This window comes from Ambystoma mexicanum, chromosome 7p (genome assembly GCF_040938575.1).
Source record: "Ambystoma mexicanum isolate Mex_15411 chromosome 7p, UKY_AmexF1_1, whole genome shotgun sequence".
In the NCBI taxonomy this organism is placed as follows: domain Eukaryota; kingdom Metazoa; phylum Chordata; class Amphibia; order Caudata; family Ambystomatidae; genus Ambystoma; species Ambystoma mexicanum.
The window spans coordinates 911,959,257-911,981,721 of record NC_090939.1 but is presented as its reverse complement, the minus strand read 5'-3'; the positions used below and the strand labels follow the sequence as shown (position 1 = coordinate 911,981,721).

Sequence of the window (22,465 nt, the reverse complement as noted above, 5' to 3'; positions counted from 1 at the left end):
AAATGCCATTCGTCCTGTGCAATTTGGGTTGTTATGCAAAGCCAATTTAATGAAATGGGCATATTTCACCTTGATATGCCAATATCTGGCGATGTCACATCCCATTGCGTTTGTTGATGAGTCCGCCCACTTTAATTTTCGGACTTGACCCCTGATTTTAACATATACTAAAACAGTTTACTGCAGTTAAGAGCAGCTGCAGTGTTCAGAGCCATACAACCTGCTCATTTATGGATACACTTCGCGAATGTCGGAAACTGCGTCTCGATCAACAACTAGTCCTCTTTGTGTTGTCTATTTGCATCCCAATTTACTTAGCTGATAATCTACGCGCCGCGCTCTGAGCCAATTAGAAAACAAACACGTTGGGCCACGAGATGCTTCCGCTAAAGGGCGTGCTTCTCGCCCTTATGCTCCTGTCAAAATAAAAGACGCGGAAAGTTACAAGTCGTTTCAAATTCCTTTTGCAGGTAATTAAGGCTGTGGATGAAGGCTACCGGTTGCCACCACCCATGGACTGCCCAGCTGCCTTGTACCAGCTGATGCTCGACAGCTGGCAGAAAGACAGAAACAACAGACCCAAATTTGAGCAGATTGTCAGCATCCTGGACAAGCTGATCCGGAATCCCAGCAGCCTGAAAGTCATCGCCAACGCGGCGGCAAGGTGACTCGCGAACTCTTGCTGCATGCGCGCTAAAATGGCGTCCTCTCATTAAAATGTGTTTGCTTTGCCTGCCCTCTAGCTCAAGTATACTCAGGGCGCGCAATAATTGAGAAGTCTCTGAAAAAGCTTTGACAACTGTGGGAACATTTTTTATTTTTTAAAACATGCTTTGCACAGGTGATGTTTGAGTGGTGTTCTCAAGACATGACTAAGTTTGGATGGCAAGATGTGAGACAAATGAGACGATTGAATTCTGCCCCATCTATTTATTAGTGTGTTGCAAATATAAAATAGCGGATGTCAGTTTTAACTTAATAGTTACTAGCATCCTTTTCCAAATGTTGCTTGCATCCGAAGCAATCAGGGGCCAAATTACGGAAACATTGCGCCGGTGCTTGTGCAAAGTTTGCACAGTATTAGCACTAGTGCAAACTTTGCCCTATTTTGAAAAATCCTGGGTCACATTACCAAACCATTGCACCTCAACAAGTGCAGTTTGGCATATTAAAAGCACAAGAGCAAAAATGTCCCTAGTGCAAAAAAGATGCATGTTCATTACATTTTTGCACCAGTGCAAAGTTTGCCCTGGTGCTAATACAGAATGCATAAAAAATTAATCTTTTTAGCAGTCATTAGCCCTGGTGCTTTTAATTTGCCAAACTGCACTTGTTGAGGTGCAATGATTTTTGAATGTGTGTCTGTGTTTTGAAAAATAGGGCACACTTTGCCCTAGTGCTAATGCTGTGCACACTTTGCACTTGCACCAGTGCAAATTTTCTTTTTTTTTCTTCAATGTTAATTACAAACTTTTAGCACATAGTGAATAAGATAGAAAAGATCAAGTTTAACAAGTCATTTAGATTCAATACAATTGTGAGTTATAAAATCATTTTAAAATACAATTCATTTGGATAGATATAAAAAGAAAAAAGAAAAGTAAAACTACAAGCTATACCAATTGACCCCCAAAAAAAATTCTCAAAAATCCATATTGCGCAAGCTGCAGAAGATATAATGATAAACTCAGCCCCAACTATAGTGGACCAAACTTTTTCCTTACGGATATCCTTGATCCGTGATACATAAGCAGTATAGCATTTAACATGATGTTTTCTTAATATTATGCAATCAGTTCATATATGGCGGTAGGTCTCTGTGTTAACCTGACATAGGCAACATGAGCAGTCCCTTTCTTCAGTTTTTTTCCATTTGTTAGTGTAATCCCTAGTGGGCAAAATGTTGATCCGGGGGTACAATATTGTTCTGACTTGAGTGTCGTGTAGACCGATGAGACCTCCGTCCCCAAGTGACGCACAGGGGAACTAAATAGAAACCCACTGTGCGACCCTTGAGGCCACAGGTGAGAGATGTCTTCCCAGATCCACGGAGCCTCTGGAACACCGATGCTGCTGTCAAGAAGGAATGAGGTTAAGCACCAGGCAATCACAATACAGGCAGGTAACTAAAAGAATCTAAAGTGTCTTACCTATCTGGTGTAAGGGAGACCCAGGTAACCTAGTAGGGAGGTTCGAGGCTCAAAAAGATGCAGCGGTCCCTGGAGTGGTAGAACCGCAGGTAAGCGTGGATACAGGTAGACCACCTGTAAGATAGGGCTTGACTTGGGCGTAGAAGTACAGCAAGATACGCAGGGATGATCCAAAGACAGGTCGATGAGCAGTCCAAAAATCCGGCAACAGGTAAACAGTTCCAAGCAAAGGTACAAGGGGTGTCCAAGAGAGTCCAAGATCGAGTTCCGTGGTCGAGGTAGCAAGGAGCAAGTAATAACGCCAAACAGGGTCCGAAGCCAGCTGAGAAGCAATGATCGTCCTGCCTCTCAGTTCTTTATACTGTGTGTCCCTGGGTCATGTGACGTCTCTGGGCCATGTGACGTCCACCAAGATTACGTGAGGAACGCCACACTGTATCACGTGACCGACGTGATGACGTAACGCCGTCCCTTCTGCGATACATCCTCCAAGGCAGTTGCCAATGCAGGAAAGGTTGTAAACGAGCCCGTACACCAAAGAAGGTACGGTGTTTTCGGTTCTGTGGGTTCACCGAATCCCTTGAGCCTCGAAGCTGGGGTGGAGATGTTTGGGGAATGTGAGCAGTGTTCTGATGTGGGGAGGCCTGATGTGCTGAGGATCGCCTAGCATAGCCCCTCCCCAACGGCCCACGACCCCGTGGGCAGGATGGATGGTCTAAATGGAAACGGGCTACCAAGCGAGGGGCGTTCAAGTCAGAGGCGGACACCCATGATCGTTCCTCCGGGCCGTAACCCTTCCAATCCACCAGATACTGGATCCCTCCCCTAAACCATCTGGAGCCCAAAATGGCCGACACCTCAAAAACATCAGGAGAGGACAAGGACACCGGCGCAACAGGGGTACGAAGACGGACAGAGTCAGGACAGGGTTTGAGGAGGGAGACATGAAACACAGGATGGATGCGCCAAGAGCTGGGAAGCACTAGACGGAAAGCCACCGGATTAACAACCTTTGATATCACATAAGGGCCGACAAAGCGAGGTAGCAACTTCCGACAACCCACAAGGCGAAGATGACGGGAAGACAACCAGACCCTGGAACCCACCACCAGAGGGGGAGCAGCCCGACGTTTGCCATCCACACGGGCCTTCATAGCAGCCTTTGCTTCAGTGAGATGAACCACTGTACTAGCGTGTAAGGCAGAAAGATCCCTAAGACATGTCGTGGCCGCAGGGTTCGCAGAATCAGAAGCATCAGGGACCGGCAAGACCTTGGGATGTTGGCCATAGAGGGCGTAAAAAGGAGAATAACCAGTGGCTGAATGAGCCGCATTATTATATGCGAACTCCGCAAGCCGTAAAGCGGCCAACCAAGAGGTCTGATGTTGCAATATAAGGCAACGAAGGTATTGTTCCATAGATTGATTCGTCCTTTCGGTCTGTCCATCGGTCTCAGGATGATAGGCCGAAGAATACCTGGTATCAATGCCCAATAGCTTCGTCAGGGATCTCCAAAACCGAGAGGTGAACTGTGACCCTCGATCAGATATAATGACCGAAGGAAGGCCGAATAGCATGAACACATGTTCAAAAAACAAATCCGCTAATACAGGAGCCGAAGGGATCCCTTTGCAGGGAACAAAACGGGCCATTTTAGTGAACGTGTCCACCACCACCCAGATGGAGTCGAAGCCCTTCGACTTGGGGAGATCAGTAACGAAATCCATCGTCAACGTATGCCAGGGCCTGGGAGGTACCGGAAGCGGAAGCAACAACCCAATTGGTCGACCCCTTTGATGTTTAGCCTGAGCACATACTGCGCATGATCTAACATAACATTCTACATCGCGCTTCATAGAAGGCCACCAACACCAACGCTTGAGGAGGTCTAAAGTGCGCTCTTGTCCGGGGTGAGCGTTAAAGGGAGCGTCATGAGACCACTCAAGGGCCAGATTACGTGTGTCAGGTGTGGGAAGGAACAGGCGTTCATGTACGAACGGTAATCCATCAGAAAACACTGGGTCCCATTCTCGCAACTGGTCAGAATGATCGCTAGTCCAGGATCGAACCGAGTCTATCAGAGACAATGAGGGAGTACAGAGACAAATCACATGACTCTTTCCGAGAACAGTGTCGGGGTATGTAGGCAATTGGACCCCCCCCGGGGAACGTGACAAGGCATCCGCCTTCCCATGTGCCGTTCCAGGACGGTGCATAATACGGAAGTCAAAAGAGGAAAAGAAAAGATGCCATCGGACCTGTCTGCTATTAATGCATTTCAGAGAGGCCAAATCCTGTAGATTCCGATGATCGGAGTATACTGTGATGGGATGTTTAGCCCCCAGAAGATGATGACGCCAAACACGGAAAGCGTCCATGACAGCCAAGAGTTCTTTTTCCGTAACGGTATAATGAGACTCAGTACTGGAAAACTTACGGGAGTGGTATGCCACTGGATGTAATCTGCCTGTATTAGGACATGTTTGTGACAGTACCGCCCCGAGGGCAAAGGAAGAGGCATCTGCCTCGACTATGAACGGAAGATCAGGATTGGGATGTTGGAGTACCGGTGCGGTAGTAAAGGCGGTTTTCAAAGTCTCAAAAGCCTCCTGCTGTTCTTTCTGCCACTGATATGGTACCCGAGGACTAGTCAGGGCCGTGAGCGGGGCTACAATCGTAGAAAAGGAAGAAATGAAACGCCTATAGAAGTTGGCGAATCCTAAAAAGGCCTGCAAGGACTTGAGTGTTTGAGGTACTGGCCAATCTAAGACTGCTTTGACCTTAGACTCGTTCATGGATAACGCCCCAGGGGTGATGTGGAAACCCAAAAACTCAACAGAGGTCTTATGGAACTGACATTTCTCAGGTTTGGCAAATAAGGAATGTTTGCTTAAACGGGTTAATACTTCTCGGACGTGTTTTACATGGTCATCAAGATCACGAGAGAAGATCAGGATGTCGTCCAGATACACAACCATGTACACATCCAGAATATCCCTGAAAATGTCATTCATGAATCGTTGGAACGTGGCCGGGGCGTTACATAAGCCAAAGGGCATGACAAGATATTCGTACAAGCCGTAACGAGTACAGAAAGCAGTCTTCCACTCGTCTCCCTCGCGAATGCGTACCAAATTGTATGCGCCGCGTAGATCAAGTTTGGTAAAAATGGAAGCATGTGTTAAATGATCTAAGAGTGGAGTAATTAACGGGATGGGATATCTATCCTTCTTGGTGATCGCGTTAAGACGCCGATAATCTACACAAGGACGTAAATCCCCCTCCTTCTTGGGTACAAAGAAGATAGGACTTGCCGCTGGTGAAGTGGAGGGGCGGATGTGTCCTAAACGCAGGGCGTTCTGTACATATTCTTTTAACACCAGTTCCTCCGAAGGAGACAGAGAGTAGATCCTGCCCGAAGGAACAGTGGAATCAGGAAGCAATTCGATTGGGCAGTCATAAGTTCTATGTGGAGGAAGTACCTCAGACGAGCCTCGATCGAAAACTGATTCGAAAGCCCGATATTCTGGCGGAATCCCAGACATCAACCCCCCAACAGTATGGGACTGTATGACTTCTGGATCGTCAACTGTCAGTGTGAGTTGTGCTAAGGCTCCCAAGACCCGAGAGGGTGTGTCAGGGGCTTGATGGGTCGGGAGACAATAATTCTGACAAATATCGGACTCAAAGAGTACAGTGCCTGCTTGCCAATTGATCAGTGGATTATGTTCACGTAACCAGGGAATCCCTAGTATGATACCGAATTGAGGTGCAGTGATCAAATCAAAACTTAAGGTTTCTGTGTGTATGTCTTGTATGTTCAACAAGAGGGGTGCAGTTTGATGTCTAACAGGACCAGAAACCAATGCGGAGCCGTCTACGGCTTGGACATGTTCCGGTCGTGTTTTTACCACTAAGGGTAGATTGAGGGTATGGGCCAAATCAATATCTATGTAATTACCAGTGGCACCGGAATCAATAATGATATTGACTGCATGAAGAAGGCCAGTAGAGGGACATAGAGTAGCCTTTACGGAGATGGGTTGAACACGAGCAAAGGCAAGAGGGGTACCCGGAGAAGATGATGGGACACTCGACCTGGTCTCCGGTTCTAAGGTCGAGCCATCCGAAAAACCTGACTCTTCTTGGGGCGTCGAGGACACTCTTTCACGAAATGTCCAGTGGTGCCACAATAAAAGCACGCATTATCTACCCTTCTACGTTCCCTCTCAGATGTTGTAATAGGACTGCGTAACCCTCCCACTTGCATAGGTTCTTCAGTATCGGAAGCGGGAGTATTAACAAGAGTAGAAGGGGAAGAGGCCCCCAATTCAGCTCTACGCTCCGATCGGCGTGCATCTACCTGCAGGACGAGATCAACCAATTCCTGATACTGAGTAGGCATAGAAGGGATCACTGCTAAAGCGTCTTTCATGGTGTTACTCAACCCCCTATAAAAGACCACCGCCCGCTTGTTTTCTGGCCATGATGTTTCCGCAACTAGCTGATTGAACCGGGTGATGTAATCTATCAGAGTTCTTTTGCCCTGAGTCAATTCCAACAACTCCAAATCCCTAGACTGTGCCTTGTGTCGAGTATCGAATACTCGGGACATTTCTAGGACCAACAAATCAAAGTCATAAAGAACCGGGCTATTGTTTTCTAACAGGGGATTAGCCCAAGCGGCAGCTGTTCCAGCTAAATGGGAAAGGGCGAAGGCGGCCTTAGCAGTGGACGTGGGAAAAGCCAAAGGCCTGCATAAGAAATGTAACTTGCACTGGTTAATAAAGGTTCTGAATTTCTTGGGATCACCCTGGTAATGTTCAGGAGCAGCCAGGGGGAAAGGAGTTGGGAGGATTATAGGAGTCGGGACTGTAGAAGTAGCCAAGGGAGGGGGTGTAGTGGAGGAGCTGCCATCTCCAAACTCAGGGTCTGCAGGAAGGGAATGCTGAACGCTCTGTATGGTATCCAACCTTTGATGGATCACTGTGTTCGCGGCGGCCATATCTGCCCTTAATATTGTAATTGCCTGAACTAAAGCAGTTATGGGTTCGTCCGTGGATCCCTGCATCGTCTAACACGACTATACGGCTTCTCAGTCTGTTCTGACTTGAGTGTCGTGTAGACCGATGAGACCTCCGTCCCCAAGTGACGCACAGGGGAACTAAATAGAAACCCGCTGTGCGACCCTTGAGGCCACAGGTGAGAGATGTCTTCCCAGATCCACGGAGCCTCTGGAACACCGATGCTGCTGTCAAGAAGGAATGAGGTTAAGCACCAGGCAATCACAATACAGGCAGGTAAACAAAAGAATCTAAAGTGTCTTACCTATCTGGTGTAAGGGAGACCCAGGTAACCTAGTAGGGAGGTTCGAGGCTCAAAAAGATGCAGCGGTCCCTGGAGTGGTAGAACCGCAGGTAAGCGTGGATACAGGTAGACCACCTGTAAGATAGGGCTTGACTTGGGCGTAGAAGTACAGCAAGATACGCAGGGATGATCCAAAGACAGGTCGATGAGCAGTCCAAAAATCCGGCAACAGGTAAACAGTTCCAAGCAAAGGTACAAGGGGTGTCCAAGAGAGTCCAAGATCGAGTTCCGTGGTCGAGGTAGCAAGGAGCAAGTAATAACGCCAAACAGGGTCCGAAGCCAGCTGAGAAGCAATGATCGTCCTGCCTCTCAGTTCTTTATACTGTGTGTCCCTGGGTCATGTGACGTCTCTGGGCCATGTGACGTCCACCAAGATCACGTGAGGAACGCCACACTGTATCACGTGACCGACGTGATGACGTAACGCCGTCCCTTCTGCGATACATCCTCCAAGGCAGTTGCCAATGCAGGAAAGGTTGTAAACGAGCCCGTACACCAAAGAAGGTACGGTGTTTTCGGTTCTATGGGTTCACCGAATCCCTTGAGCCTCGAAGCTGGGGTGGAGATGTTTGGGGAATGTGAGCAGTGTTCTGATGTGGGGAGGCCTGATGTGCTGAGGATCGCCTAACAAATATACATTTAAAAAGTTCAATAGAACAGTGTTTTACAAGATAGCTTTGGGGTTTGTTCATTACAAAAGACTGATGGGGAAACGTGTACCTTTTCTTAGTATGCCGAGTATCAATATTACTTTCCATATCATTCAATGGAACTTCCTTTTTTATAATCATTTTGTAATTCAGTTCAGCAATTCATATGTTCTTGTCAAGACCAAGCAGCTCTATATATGACAGAGAGGAGTGTTTGAGCACAGCAATAAACCCATTACTATCATCTACTTCTATATTTAGGCCCAACAATTTCAACAAGCAATTAGAATTTAGATGTGTCTGCTTGAGTTTAGCATAAAGGAAAACTCTATGAACCTGCCACATAGACAATAGCGACATCTGGCCATCGTCCAATCTAAGGGACTTAACGGGAACGGCTTGAGGGATGTTTATGACTGATCATAGCATCCTACCTTCAAGGCGCTTGAGCCATTTTACTTGCTCTAAGGGCAAAACCACCAGCGCATACAATATAGCAGGGGTTATAGCTGTACGATACATTTCCAATACACCCTGTATATTATAACCACCCTGTTGGATTGTATGATGCCTAAAGGCCAGCCATTTCTTCCATATTGTATTTGTGATGTTCTCCTCGTAAAAAAATTGGGATGGGTTTATTTTAATGGGGAGGCCCGAATATATATATACATATTCATAGACATTTTCCAGGGGTTGTTCTTTTAATTTTCAGACCCAAGGAGGCTTAGCAATGCCTTTTTTACCCAAACACATTGGTTTAGTTTTGCCCGTATTGATTACCAGGCACAGTTTCTGTAACATAGCCCCGGGATGCAAATCTTCCAGGCACTATGCAATCGCAGTAGCGCAGAGTTCCTGCCTCCCTCTGGCCGGCTGACTAGAATGCTTTGCTTTGCTTCACTCTGCTCCGGCTCTAATGTTTTTCCTGTCTCCACTCCCCTCCTTCAGCCTGCTGCCTGTGACACTCCCATTTACCTTATTTTATAGAGGTGTGCGGGTGACCTGGTCTGCTCTCCTCCTCACCCCAATCATCAGCTTCACCCAACCGGGCCCCTGGCCACGCCATGGCATCATGTTCCTTGTGTTGTGGCTTCCCAGTGTATGATCCTTTAAAACAACGTACCACTACTGGGAAGCTACCAGGGGCCAGATTACCTTAGAATACCACTGCACCATGACAAGTGCAATTTTTGCATGTTATAAGCATCAGGACAAAAATTGCTCCTGGTCAATAAAGATACATTTTTGCACCAGGGCAAAGTTTGCCCTAGTGCTAATACCATTACATATTTGCAATAGGGCACACGTTGCCCTGGTGAAAACATGTATCTTTATTGCACTAGGGCAATTTTTGCTCTGGTTCTTATAACATGCCAAACTGCCCTTGCCATGGTGCAATGGTATTCAAATGTGTCCCATTTTTTTTAGAAATTGGGCAAACTTTGCCCTAAAGCTAATACAGTGCAACTTTGCACCGTATTAGCACTAGAGTAAAATGTCCCCTTGTGCAAAAAACATTGAGCCCATATTACAAAACATTTGCAATTTTTCATGGTATAAGCGCTGGAGCAAAAATTGCCCTATTGCAAAAAACATGCACTTCCAATGAAGTTTTGCAACAGGGCAAACTTTGCCATGGTGCAAAAATGCATTGAAAGTGAATGCCTTTTGCACTAGGGACATTTTTGTCCTACTGCTTATACCGTGAAAAATTGCACTTGTCACAGTGCAGATGTTTTTTTTTTTTTTTTACACTAGGGCAAACTTTGCCCTAGTGCTAATACGGTGCAACTTTGCACTTGCACCAGTGCAAAGTTTCTGTAATCTGGCCCCATGACAACAAACATGCCTTCTTTTGGTTTGAGGGTGTGACAGGTGATCAGAAAGCACTACACCAAACTAGATGATGCAAGGTTTAGCCCTACAGGGCTTGGTAGTGCTGTAGAGTAGGTACCCTCAGCCCCACTTAACCGCCCTCGCTTCGCTTGGGGCCATTAAATCAGGACTTGAAGTATCTAATCCCTGATATTGCCTAGACCCTGAAAGTCTAATTCTTGAATATGCTATGGCAATATTGGTGTAGTGGGTAGTACTGAAGTGCTTTTAACAAGTCATTAGGGTTGAGAAGAACAGGCACCGCTTCAGAGGATCTGTGAGAAAATTAAAGGGAATGAAATGAGAACAATGCAGTTTCAGACACAACAAAACAAAACAAAAAATATGCATGATAAATGAATAGCAACATTACTGAGGAAATGATGAATCAGTCACCCAGGCCATAATTTAAACAAATCATAGATACATTGTTGGTTTGGACATTTAGGGACTTTTTAAGTTCCAAATTGCACACCAAACCCCGTTTATCGATTCATGGAATCGTCTGCCCTGCACTTTTTTGTACTTTACCCGAGACTCCACACAGGGGCTGGGACCGGAGTAGGGGGCAGAACAAGTGAAATGAGGAAGAACAAGGGGAAAAGTGGGCTTTTTGAGGGACGGGCCACAGGCGGTCCATCACACGCCCACAAATGCGCACAACAAAGCATATTCATGGATGTGACAACGCATCATGTCACCGGCGAATTGCCCACGCAAAGCCCACACTCTTTCTGTCAGCAGAAGGCAGGTGTAGAGATGCTTGCATATAGGATTCACAGCTCAGAGGATAGTTAACATGTTAGATTTAGTGGTGCGTGCACGCAGACTCAGTTCTGATCAGACTCACTGGTGCGCATATGCAGTGTAGCGGGTTGCAGGGACAGTTTAGAGGGGCTCGCACGCAGTTTGACCAAAATATGACATGAGTTATGGGGAACGGTACGCATGTTCTTGGGGTGAGGTTGCAATTACGGGGGACCCCGTGCAGTGTCGCTGAGGTGGTGGCTTGGTTGTGGGGGTCCTCATTCAGTGTTCACGGAGTCCATGTGGTCGTGCCCAGTGAGGCAACAAAGGTGGGTGAATGTGGCTGTTTGGCGTGTCCGGGACGTTCTGGCCACTACTTGTGAATAGGCCTACTTTGTGGGATCAATTCCATGAATATGCGATGCGCACATATTTCCTTCTGCGTGCAGTGTCGTTTTCGGTGTGCAAGCTTTGCAGGATTTCTGCGTGCTTTTCCATGAATCTGTGCCGTAAGGCCTAATTCATAAAAAGTGTAGCATGGTGCAAAGTGACTTTGTACTGCCAACAAATAAATTGAAGCGGGCCTAATTCACAGAGCAGTGCAAAGTGTATTTTTTGCAGAGCAATGTCACTTTGCACTGCAAAAGTACTATTTGCACCCTGCTAAATGTGCATAATAAAAAAAAGCACTAAGTACCATGGACGTAGGCCTAAGTCATGGAACGTTTAGTGTGGTGCTACCAAAAAACACATTGAACCGGCCCTAATCCCCAGAGCGGTGCAAAGTGTATTTTTATGGAGCAAGCTCTCTCTACGCTACAAAAGTACTCTTTGCACTGCACTAAATAGCCCTAATTCACAAAAAGCACCATGCTCTGCAAAATAACACTTTGCAATGATCTGTGAATTTGGCCTGGTTCAACGTGTTTTTTCCCATTGCTAGGTCAATTTGCACCGCGCTAAACGTTCCATGAATTAAATAACCAACTTTAACTCATGGAAAGGAATCAACATAATACTTGTTGTTTTGCAAAATAAGGAAGGGAACAAGAAGGCACAGTTCTTTTAAAGAGGAAATGCAAATTCTTGTTAAGAACTTCACTGTAATTTGTCGGAACGCTTTGTGAGATGTAAAACCCTCATTCATCACCAATGATATAAAACACTGTCGGAGGAATCCATGCAAATCATATTTGCCCATGTGCAATCCAATCAATGCTATACAAGTACATGTATACTGTATTTGCACTGCCTTTAATACAGTTGGGCATGTGCAAACTGTGTTTGAATAGTTGTGAATATACCTTAATTTCAATATAGATCAATGGTATTCAAACATTTTTATGCTGAGGTCCCCCCCTGTTGAGTAAAAATATTGGTATCGAGCCCCCTCCGATTGTAAAAATAGTCCCCCCCCCAGATGCCATGTGCCCTTCTATTTTCTGTTGAAAGTAGTCACCATACTCCCTTTTTGGAAAGCTTGGTGCCGCCGCCTGACCATCATTTGGGCCGCTTTAGTGGCACCAGCCCCATAGGTTGAAGACCACTGCTCTAGATACATGGCCCAAGGGGCATCATTACAGAAACTTTGCACTGGTGCAAGCAAAACTTTCACAGTATTAGCATCAGAACACTGATTTGCCATACTGCAAACATATATTATGTCCATGCGTTTTTGCATTGTAGCACATCTTCACTTTTTCAGTGGTTATTTCACACTAGACACACTGAGAATCGAATCACGTAAACACTTGTGCGATGGTGGCAGCAGCGTGTCACAGGCTACACTGGGACACACTTGGTGACCAAGAGCCAATGGCAGCCTTTTACTCTAGTTCCATCTATCTTACTCTCCCCCCTCTCAATCTCAAAGACTGATATAAAGAAGGAGCGAAGAAGAGAAGAAATAAAGGGGTGGCAGCAAGATAAGACGAAAGAGAGAAAGAGGAAATAATTTGCCAAAGAAGAGAAGAGAAATGAAGATGGGAAGAACGGAAAGTCTGGGCCTGGTTCTCAACCTTGGGCTAAGTCTTCAGTGCAAGCTCTTTGCCCACATCTAAACAGTCACTCTATGTCACTCTATTTGGACTACAACAAACCAATCTAACTGCCTTATGCTTAACATGCATGGACGTCATTTAGGGGTCATGAGGGGTCGCACCTGCGACACCTGATGTCTCCCTTGCTACCCTGTGGTCTCTCTTGCCACCCCTAAAAAAAGAAAAGAAAAATGTATTTATTTCTTTATTTTTAGATTGAGGCTCATGGGCTTTGGCCAGCAGCATGTGGCTCTTTGTTTTTGGAGTGGCTGGTTTTCTGATAGCTATAGCTGGCAAGATAGCTCAGTGGGTTGAGCACTGGCTGCTGCAATATGTGTGTGGTCTGCAGGTTGCAGGTTCGACTCCCAGCAAGGTCAACTCAGTCTTTCATCCTGCTGAGGTTGATAAATGAGTACCAACACAGGTTGGGTGATATTGTATGTATATTTGTTCTATGTGAACCACTTAAGCCTAAGTGCTATATAATAACACATCATTATCGTTTTGCCTTGGGCGTCTGTTTTCATTGACAGTGATTTGGTAATATGGGCCTATGCGCACTGATATCAATGATACACATGATGATCCATTCCTGTATGAAATGTATATCACTTTACAGTGATATCGTAACCATATTATTCGTAGTGTACTTAGAAACAATGCTATGTGATGCTATTTACTGTTTTGTCGAGGAGTGAAAGGTCATGTTCCATCACTTCCCGTGATGTCACTTCAGGGTGAGGTCAAATGACAACACTTTCTGTGATGTCATCAGAGGTCAAGGGTCATGTGATGTCACTTCCGCTACCCCTGCCATTTTGGTGAAATGAAGTCCCTGTAAACATGTGCAAAATAAATGGAGTTGCAGTACAAAATCAGCCCTGCCTGAAATGTTCTGGGGCAAACACTGTGGGCCTGATTTGCAAAATGATTTTTTTCAATAGACCTTTTCGATGTTGAAACATGTTTGTAAATCAGACCCTGTGTGTTCCCTAGAATGTTGATTGCTGCTAATCCTTGGAAAAAGGCGCGTGTTAAATGTATCACAGGGTGCCAATGTTATTGTGCTAGAAACACGCGAGGCTTTTGTATCAGTGCCAATCGTTTCGAGTAGAAATAACCCTTCTGAGGGGGTCTGCCGTGAACTGCTGTCTCCTGATGTTCTTACTGCAGCAGCTACGTGATGTAACCTAAAGGGTCATAAAAGTGGATTCCCACAGGGCTGGAAACTGGAACTCGGAGAGGAGCCCAATTTCCACTGCTTGAAATCTTGCCTGCTTCTAGAAATGGCTGAGCTGACTTTGGTCTGATTTATATCTTCTAGGAAAACTTAGAAATTAATGTTAGAAAGTGAACGAAATTCCATTCGTTATTCATCCTGTCAGTCATTCATTCATAGGCTGGTATTAGAGACCAGCGGTAGGAAAGTGCAAAGGGTTGAGGCACGATGGTACACACGTCTATCAATACAAATATATATATATATATATATATCATGTGGAAGCTGGTGCCCATTGTCTGTGGGCACCCCCCCCCCCCCGACTGAAGCCTCTGCATTCAAATAGGCAGACCAGTGCTCCAGATAAGATTTGAAAGTGGGAGTAGTTTACTGACTATATTTTAAAGTTGGGATTAAAATTGACTTTTTAGGGACCAAAAAATGTAAGTCCAATTCCCAATGAGAGTATTTTCTAAGCGGGTAAAAATCAGTTTTAACAGAAAAACTGAAATGTTTTTGTAATATTTATTTATTTGCACATAGTTATTGATGCACATTAAAAGATACAGGTTTACGTCTTCCAATCAGGCGGTCAAAATACTAATTTCTTCCTGTGGTACTGCATGTTCTACTGCTCAAACATATTCATGGAGCTGTGAGGGTGAAAGCAGGGGTGCAAGAGTCTACATGTCTTTTTTACTATTTTTGTTGGGGGTGCTTTTACTCTCTATTTTTATTTTTTTGGAGTATTTTCCACATTTTAGGGAGTCAAAGTGGCCAATAAACCCCTTATCTGTAAGGCTAAGGCAGACCTTAGCACTTTGTCCTTTTCTTCAGCTCTGCCTGAAGCTTGGTCTATAGGGGTACAATTATGAAATGTTTGGGGTCCCACGTAGTGTGTGCACAAATACATCAGCATGAGTTGAGTAAGAAAAGGTTGAATGCAATTTCCCATCCATCCGCCAAGCAAAGTATTGTAGAAAATGATTTTGTACTGCAAACCGCGCATGAGCACTTTGCGTACCTGTTGTCACGGTGATGTGTGCACTAATAACAGGTTTCAGGTTGAGGCCTTAACATGTGCTGGTCATGAAACTTTCAGAATTCCAGCTGGATGGTTGCTTTTTGCTGTGAGGCATGAGTTAAAACATTTACATTTTGCCAGTTAGAGAAGACATCATTGTTTTGACGTTTGATTAATTTCTGCCCTTTTCTCTGACCATGATGGTGCACAGAGAAGTTTTACCCTGCAGCGTTATCAATGTACACCCATCCAAGCGTTTAGTGTGACAAAATGCCACCTGCGCGAGCAGGCAATCCAGAGCTTTTTGTAACACAAAATGATCCAGATAAATCTGTTTGAGGAAGTTAGCTCTGTAATCAAGTCTACATTCTGTAATGTTCTATGCTGAAAGCGTATAGTGCACCTTGCTCTCTAGACTATGCCCTGCTACTGAAGTACCAGAAACCACCCATGTAGTTTGGCAAAATGGAAGCCACTGAGCAATATGAACATTCCGGACAAACAGCCTGCTGTAATCTAAATTATGTTCAGCCACGGCCACTCTTAACAGTGGTCTCCCATGAAGAAATTATATATAATTGTACATCCAAAATGTCTGATGGAAAATTCATTGGTAAAATATACATATTAAGCTATATCTGGTTTGATATAGTGGACTCTGAGAAGATACAGTTATTTATTGCCAAATACCGAACTGATGTAATTTTATTATCAAACTGGTTTATAATACATCATACAACTGTGTTTTGTTTACCAATGTCTGAGGCTGAGGTTCAACCAAAACAAATTGTTGCGTCTAGCTCTAGAAGCTACATGGAGGACAGGATATAACCACAGGGGATAAGTAGGGGAACAATGCTTCAAATTAAACCCTGCCAGCACAATGAAAAACATCACACCAGGAAGATAATGCCCATAGTCTATTTCATCGGACCAACATTAAATGGGATGGAGAATTAGGGAGTTTAGGGGAGGACTTGCACCAGAGCAAGAGTCCTGCCATCTTGGATCTGTGTAGTCAGCCCGCCTTCCTTTAATCCTCCCAAAGCCCTGCCGACAGGGTACTCTGGGAGCTGATGTAAGAGGGCACAAATCTCTTGTTACAACAGCTGCAATTGACCCCTTACAGAGGACTTGACATTGACTGCTCCACTGTGGTAAGACCATCATCTTAATGGAATTATCTTTGGACTTCAAGAGAAGAAGGATTGCTATGGAAAATTATTGGGGTACAGTCTACTCAAAGGCCACAGCCATTGGTGTGATAGTAAAGCATTCCAAGGAGTGAGTCAGACGTCTCACTCAGGTACTCCAGAGGAACATTTAAGGCGATGTGCTGCCAGACACTGGCACCCAAAATCCTGCCTACTTGAATTGATGGCCCCTCAAGTTCTCTCTCTGGCTACCTTTAGTGCGGGGAATGGAATGAAAGGGGCTTACCTTATTGTGACAAAATGCCAATGGGTAGGGATGTGTTAGCCCTGTTTTGCTTGTTTTTATTCATATAAAATAATGAAGGTAATTCTGTTTCTGAAAGGCGAGTCTGCTATTCAGACCCTCCTTTAAAAAAACATCCCATGCCAAAAGCATAGTGCATAAATGTGGCCTTGCTGTACAAGTTTGTTGACAATTACAGTGCCTGCTCTTCGGTGGTGCAAGGTAGGTTTAATGGTCATAGGCACACCCCTAAGAGCTGCTGCCATCTAAAGTCACGGGACCCAGAGGTGCCATTTTAACTTTTGCACCTCTGATTCAAAATATCACATTTGTTTCATTATCTGTCCGGTGTCAAGATAATATCTAAGAATAAGCCATATCAGGTTATTGTGTGGTGACTTATAAGAGCTCACAATGATTAAAGAAAGAACAATTTGATATCATACAAGCGTCAGTCCTGTGCGCCAGGTCATGTTATGTGAGGACAGTGTGTATTCATGACAGTCTGGCAATCTGCACTTCTCCTAGTGACTTTCTTTGATTCCCCGGGAGAAAGGGCAACACCTCCTTTCAGGCCATAGGAGTTCTTACCAGGAGTACTCCTGGGAACCCTTCTTCAAAGGGGCACACACATAAAAAAGGCCAACCTCACACCAGGTTGCTACATGCTAAAAGGCCTTTGAGGTCTGCAGGTTTGGTAAAGGGTCACGTTAGAATAGCCAGGAAGGGAAACATGGATCTCAGAAGGGTCCAAATATCTTTCTTTTCTGTGGGGCTCTCTATGTTTCCTGTCTCCTCCATTTCCTATGGAACAAGGCACTCTGAGTATGATGCAAGAATGCAAGGGTCATTTGTTGCAGCGACAGGGCGTGCACTCCTCTCAGCAGACATGCTTTTGTCCAATCCCCAGTGACAATTTGCCTTTATAAGGAAGAGGACTCCCACTCCTTCCTTGATTCTTTCCTGGACATCAAGAAGAATACATATCTGGATCCCTGTTGGGAGTGCGGTCCACTCCAAAATCCTGTGTTGTAAAGGAAAAGAGTGGTGCTATGAAAGCCGGAGGACAACTCCCTGAGCATTCCAATGGCATTCATTGAAAAGCGTAGAATCTTAGCTTTAAGATAAAAGTTAAATTTCGCTCCTAGCACAAACGGTTCCGGAGATACGGCCAATTTAGTCAAGGTAGTTTTTCGGATTTGAAATTTTAAAGCTCAGAATGACAGATGAAAGTTTTCAGTTTTAAAGATGACAGAATGACACGATTCTAGGAGGCAGTTCTAATAGGCTAAAATAGTTTAGATTAGATTATTTTAAACTAAGAGATTGGTTTTGGCACAGTGAGTACTCACACTATATTTTTGAAATAAGCCGTCAAGGTCTGGTCAGGTTGGACGAGACTTCCGGCGGGTGGTTCTGAAGTCCCGGCTATCTGGGTCAGCTCTGCTCTCTGGGTCTGTCAAGCACCGGTTCTGCGCACAACACTGCACAGTTCTGGTCTCTCTGGATCTCTGGTCTCTCTGGATCTCTGGTCTCTGGAGGTTGATGGATTTGAAGTCTGGAGTCTCCCGGCAAAGCGTCCCGCAAGAAAGTGGAAAGTGAATGTCCCTACCAGTCCTGCACTGTCTGCTTTTATGTGTTTAGAAAGTGGGTGTGTGTGTGGCATAACTGAGACTGCCCCTCTCTACTTGTCATTGGCCCAATTCTCCCCTCTCCCATGATTGGGGGAAGGAAATGGATTGTCATCATGATGAGGTCTGTTTATGGGTCAGAGGATCCTCCCCTGGTCAATTTGCCCACAAATCTATGTTTGAGTCAAATACATATTTCCCATATACACAAGTGGTTGACATTACATGTACATATTACAGATGAATTAAGACAGGTCTCTGTTCAAGCCCCATGTTCCTGCGAGCTGGGATTCAGAAATGACAACATTTTGCGCTTTTTGGTCGGTTTACCAATATTGGACATTTACCAAAAATTACACAAATGTGCGCAAGGAGTATGGACATTAATTGATGAAGTGTCAGATTTTTAACATGCAGACATTAGGAGTAACAACCTTATTTCTGCTACTACTCCCTAGAACATACCACAGGGTCTCAACACCTCTTAAAATGTGCACCGAAAAATCACAAGAATAATAGTGTTAATTATATAATTTTGACAGGTCCATACTATGAATTATCCATCTTTTTAAAACTATGCTCTGGTCAAAAAGGGGTGTGGCTTCCCACATCACATGGTGGAATAACTGGTTTATCCACTTCCCCCAAGCTCAGCTTGCCCTCACAGGCACTGCCACTCCCAGTTTCTCCCAAGAGGAAGCCACTTTACGACCCCCCTAATTTAACAATTGCCTGAGCCAAAGAAGGCCCATTGTTCAGTTCCCTGCAGTCCCCAGGTGCCACTCCCCTTTCAATCAACAGGGCCATGTGATCTCCTTTTGGTGGGGCCAGCAGGATGCAGCTAGGCCTGGGAAGAGTGGCTGAGCAGGTTTCTCCTGTAGGGGGTAGTTGTCAGGCAGAATTCAGCTAAATGTCACTTTAGTTCCCAGTTTTCTACATTCAAATCCAACTTACATGCAGCTATTTTTTATATATACATTAAATAATTACTTCCTTCAAGTCATTTCAGAATATAGTTTTACATTGTATCCACCTCTTAGCAAGTCTTTCCTTGGACTGGTTTCGGTTCATTTGTTCACTTTTACACAAAAGTCTGGTGGTTTTAAAACGCCGGCTTTCTGATAGTGGTGAGCACCAGTACTGCATTCATTTTTGACATTAAGAAAATGAATTCCCCACAGTTCTGGGTTGCTTTTGGCAATCAGCATTGCCATTCCCAATGGTTTCAGGCTACTGTGTGTGTAGCTCAATGGTGGTTTTAGGCAGTGCCCTCCTGTGCTCACAACATAGGCAAAAATGGGTGGCAGCCTATTCTTCATGTTTTCCCTGTGCACTCTCTGGGGAGTTCTGGTCATCATGATGTTTTCCATGCCAGTACTGCACAGTTTTATGGTAGGGCTTGGCTGCATGGGTAAAAACATTCCACATTCCACAAGGATTGTTTTTTTGTTGGTGTCTTTTTAGTTAGTTATTTGCATTCTGGATTGTTTAATTAAAGTATATATATATATATATATATATATATATATATATATATATATATATATATATCCATCCTTGATTGAAAATGTTTTTATTTAGGAGTATACTATTGCTGCATGGGTTGCTACTGTGATCACTTCACACCCTTCCTGAGAGTATTACCTGCCCTTATCCTATGCCACCACAATAGCCAAGGAGGTAAATCTTTCAGGCTGTGTCCATTTTGTGAACACTGCTGTTTTAGTAGTAGTGTGGGGCCGAGTAGGTGGTTTAGCCACTACTAATCTCTGTACTCCTTCATAGCAGTAGTAATTTTCTCACACTTATCCTCTGAAACCATGGACTTGGTCCCACAGCAATCCATTCCGCACCTTGAAATGCTTGAAAGCTGGCTTGACCACTTTCAAATAATTATTGAGCCTGTACAAGACACCCAGAGCTGCCTTTAGCATTCTATGCTTTTCAATCAGCCTTGACAATGACTTGTCCCATTGGGAAGCATCTCATTCGAACCGTCTCAATACCTATCTCAACCCATTAAAAGCGCAGGTGCTTTAGGGCTTGATGCCAACTCAATCTGCTAGAAAGGGCCTAGAAGCCTGGCTTTAGGTTGACTGAGGTAGACTGAACATTGTTTGCAATGGTTCTGTTCCACTGGATTTGTTTCAAGGGTCCTTACCTTTTTAAGGAATGGGGCCTCATCACGAGTTGGGTGGTAGCCCTTAAATGCGGCGGTAACGGTATTACTGCTGCATTTAAGGGCTGGCCCTATCACAAGTCTGGCAGCATTACCCCCAGCTTAGCTGAAATAAATGCCCGTTTTCGGCGCAATTTCCGTCAGCGGTATTAGCATGCAGTAATTGCACCATAAATGGACCCAATGGGGAATGTAGAGTTACAGCTACCACTGCAACTGTGATCCAGCGGTTTATACTGCCAGACCGGTTGACGGTAGTGCTATTTACCTGTGTTGTATCCCAGCAGTAATACCTCTGGGATACCATCTAGCTCATGATGCGGTTCATTGCCTTGAATCTGAACATTGCTGCTAAAACTATTTGCTTTCAGATCCCTGTCTTCATACCCAGGGTGCCTCCAACCATCTAAAACACTGTATATTCCGTGTATTCCTTTTCGGGGTGCTTTGTGTGTCGTTTTTATAAAAAGAACAAATAGTGCGTATTTTTTGTTTAATACAAGCCTCCTATTTCTATAAAAACTTGGTCGGCCATTTATTTTATTTGGTAACACAGGGCCTCATTATAAGTATGGTGGTAAAGCAACAACAAGGCCAGTATCGCTACCGGCACCGTTTCTACCGTACCGCCATACTACGAGCTGTGCTTGCGGGTGCCGCACTGCCCTCCAGGTCAGACCTGGCGGGCTGAGAAGCATCCGCGAGCACAGCAAGTTGGATGCACCGGCACTGTTGTGAACGGTGCTGGTGCATCCAACGTTCCCATTCCCATTGAGCCCTATGGGACTCAAATGGGAATGGGGATGTACCGGGCCCAGCACCCGCAAATGGGCAATTACCGGGTCCGGCTGGGCCAGGAATAGCCGGTAATTGCCCATTCGCAGGTGCCGGACACGGATGCGATTTTGGAGGTAGCCTTGCCGGTTCTACCTCCAACCTCGTAATGAGGCCCACAGTATTGTTGTTTTTGATGCTTTTTTATTGGCTGACACCTTCCTTGTGTAGTCTGCCCTGTGTCCATGCTACCTTAAAGAGGTGGAAGAGTTCTACTCTTCACGTTGTGCCGGGTTCCACTTTGATTGACATCGCTGCTGGCTTAGTAGTAGTGTGTGCGGAGTAGGAGTTCAGAGACCAACACTCATCTCTGCACTCCTGCAGAGCAGTAGTCATTTTGGCACACTTAGAAACCCAATCAATTTCTGCTACTCGTTATTGGCCCACTATGCAGTTGCGTGATTTCTGGGATTCAGTGATGTGGTTGACCACATAACTGAAGCGCAAAGTATGTCTGAAAAGCACCTGATTGTCTGCATTCATGTTTCCTCATGGTCATATAAACAAATCTATAAAAGAAATGGAAACTAAGAGTCACGCCATTTAAATGCAGCTACAAGGACCGCATGGTGTGCCAGCAACTGCGCTGTTGAACAGCTGGGACATGGGTGGGCCTTCTCTAATTTAGTTTGTGATCATGGCCCTTCTAACCTCTGCGTTTCCTCTTCAGCCTCATATTGTAACTGGAAAGGGGGGACTTTCCGCGCTACCTCGCAGTTTTGAATATTGAAAAAGTAGATTCTTCATGCTCTTTGCAGTTTTGTAAGTGCAGGTTTATTTGTCAATTTGAAAGTGGACTTATAGTCCCAATTGTGGTCAGCCGACACGTGTTTCGACCTCGTGGGTCTTTATCAAGGCTAGAATATTGGAAAAATCTACTTTTTCAATATTCAAAACTGCAAGATAGCCAGGAAAATCCACCCTATCCAATCATACAAGGAGGTGTGGTCTTCACCTCAACCATAACTGTGACTTTGCTTCACCATCTAGAACAGCACTAAATAGCCAGAGCATAGCGCAGGACGGTTCCAACTCTAGGGCCCAACCTCGCTTCTACTCATACTGTAACTGCTTGTTTGTGGGTGGGATTGGGGTGTTGCACGCCATGGCACATGTGCATCATGTATTTGAAGAGTCATCCCATATCCCTTATCCCTCCCTTAAAAAAACAGATACAATGCAATCAGTAGAGAAATGCTGAGCAATTAAAGATTTGAGTATGGAGCTGACACTCGGGCATCTGACACAGGGAACCCCAATGAAATGTAATAGCCACTGTTACAGTGCCCATACCAGTCTAGTGCTCTTCC

The 22,465-nt window shown here is 45.0% G+C and overlaps 1 protein-coding gene across 2 annotated transcripts in view; it reads left to right on the top strand.

Moving 5' to 3' along the window:
- EPHA3 (EPH receptor A3) overlaps nt 1–22,465 on the top strand; it is a 908,976-nt gene that overhangs the window by 784,078 nt on the left and 102,433 nt on the right. For both annotated transcript variants that reach the window (XM_069637202.1, XM_069637201.1), the window contains exon 15: nt 471–664. In XM_069637202.1, coding sequence (XP_069493303.1) covers nt 471–664 — 194 coding nt within the window. The remainder of the gene's footprint in view (nt 1–470; nt 665–22,465) is intronic.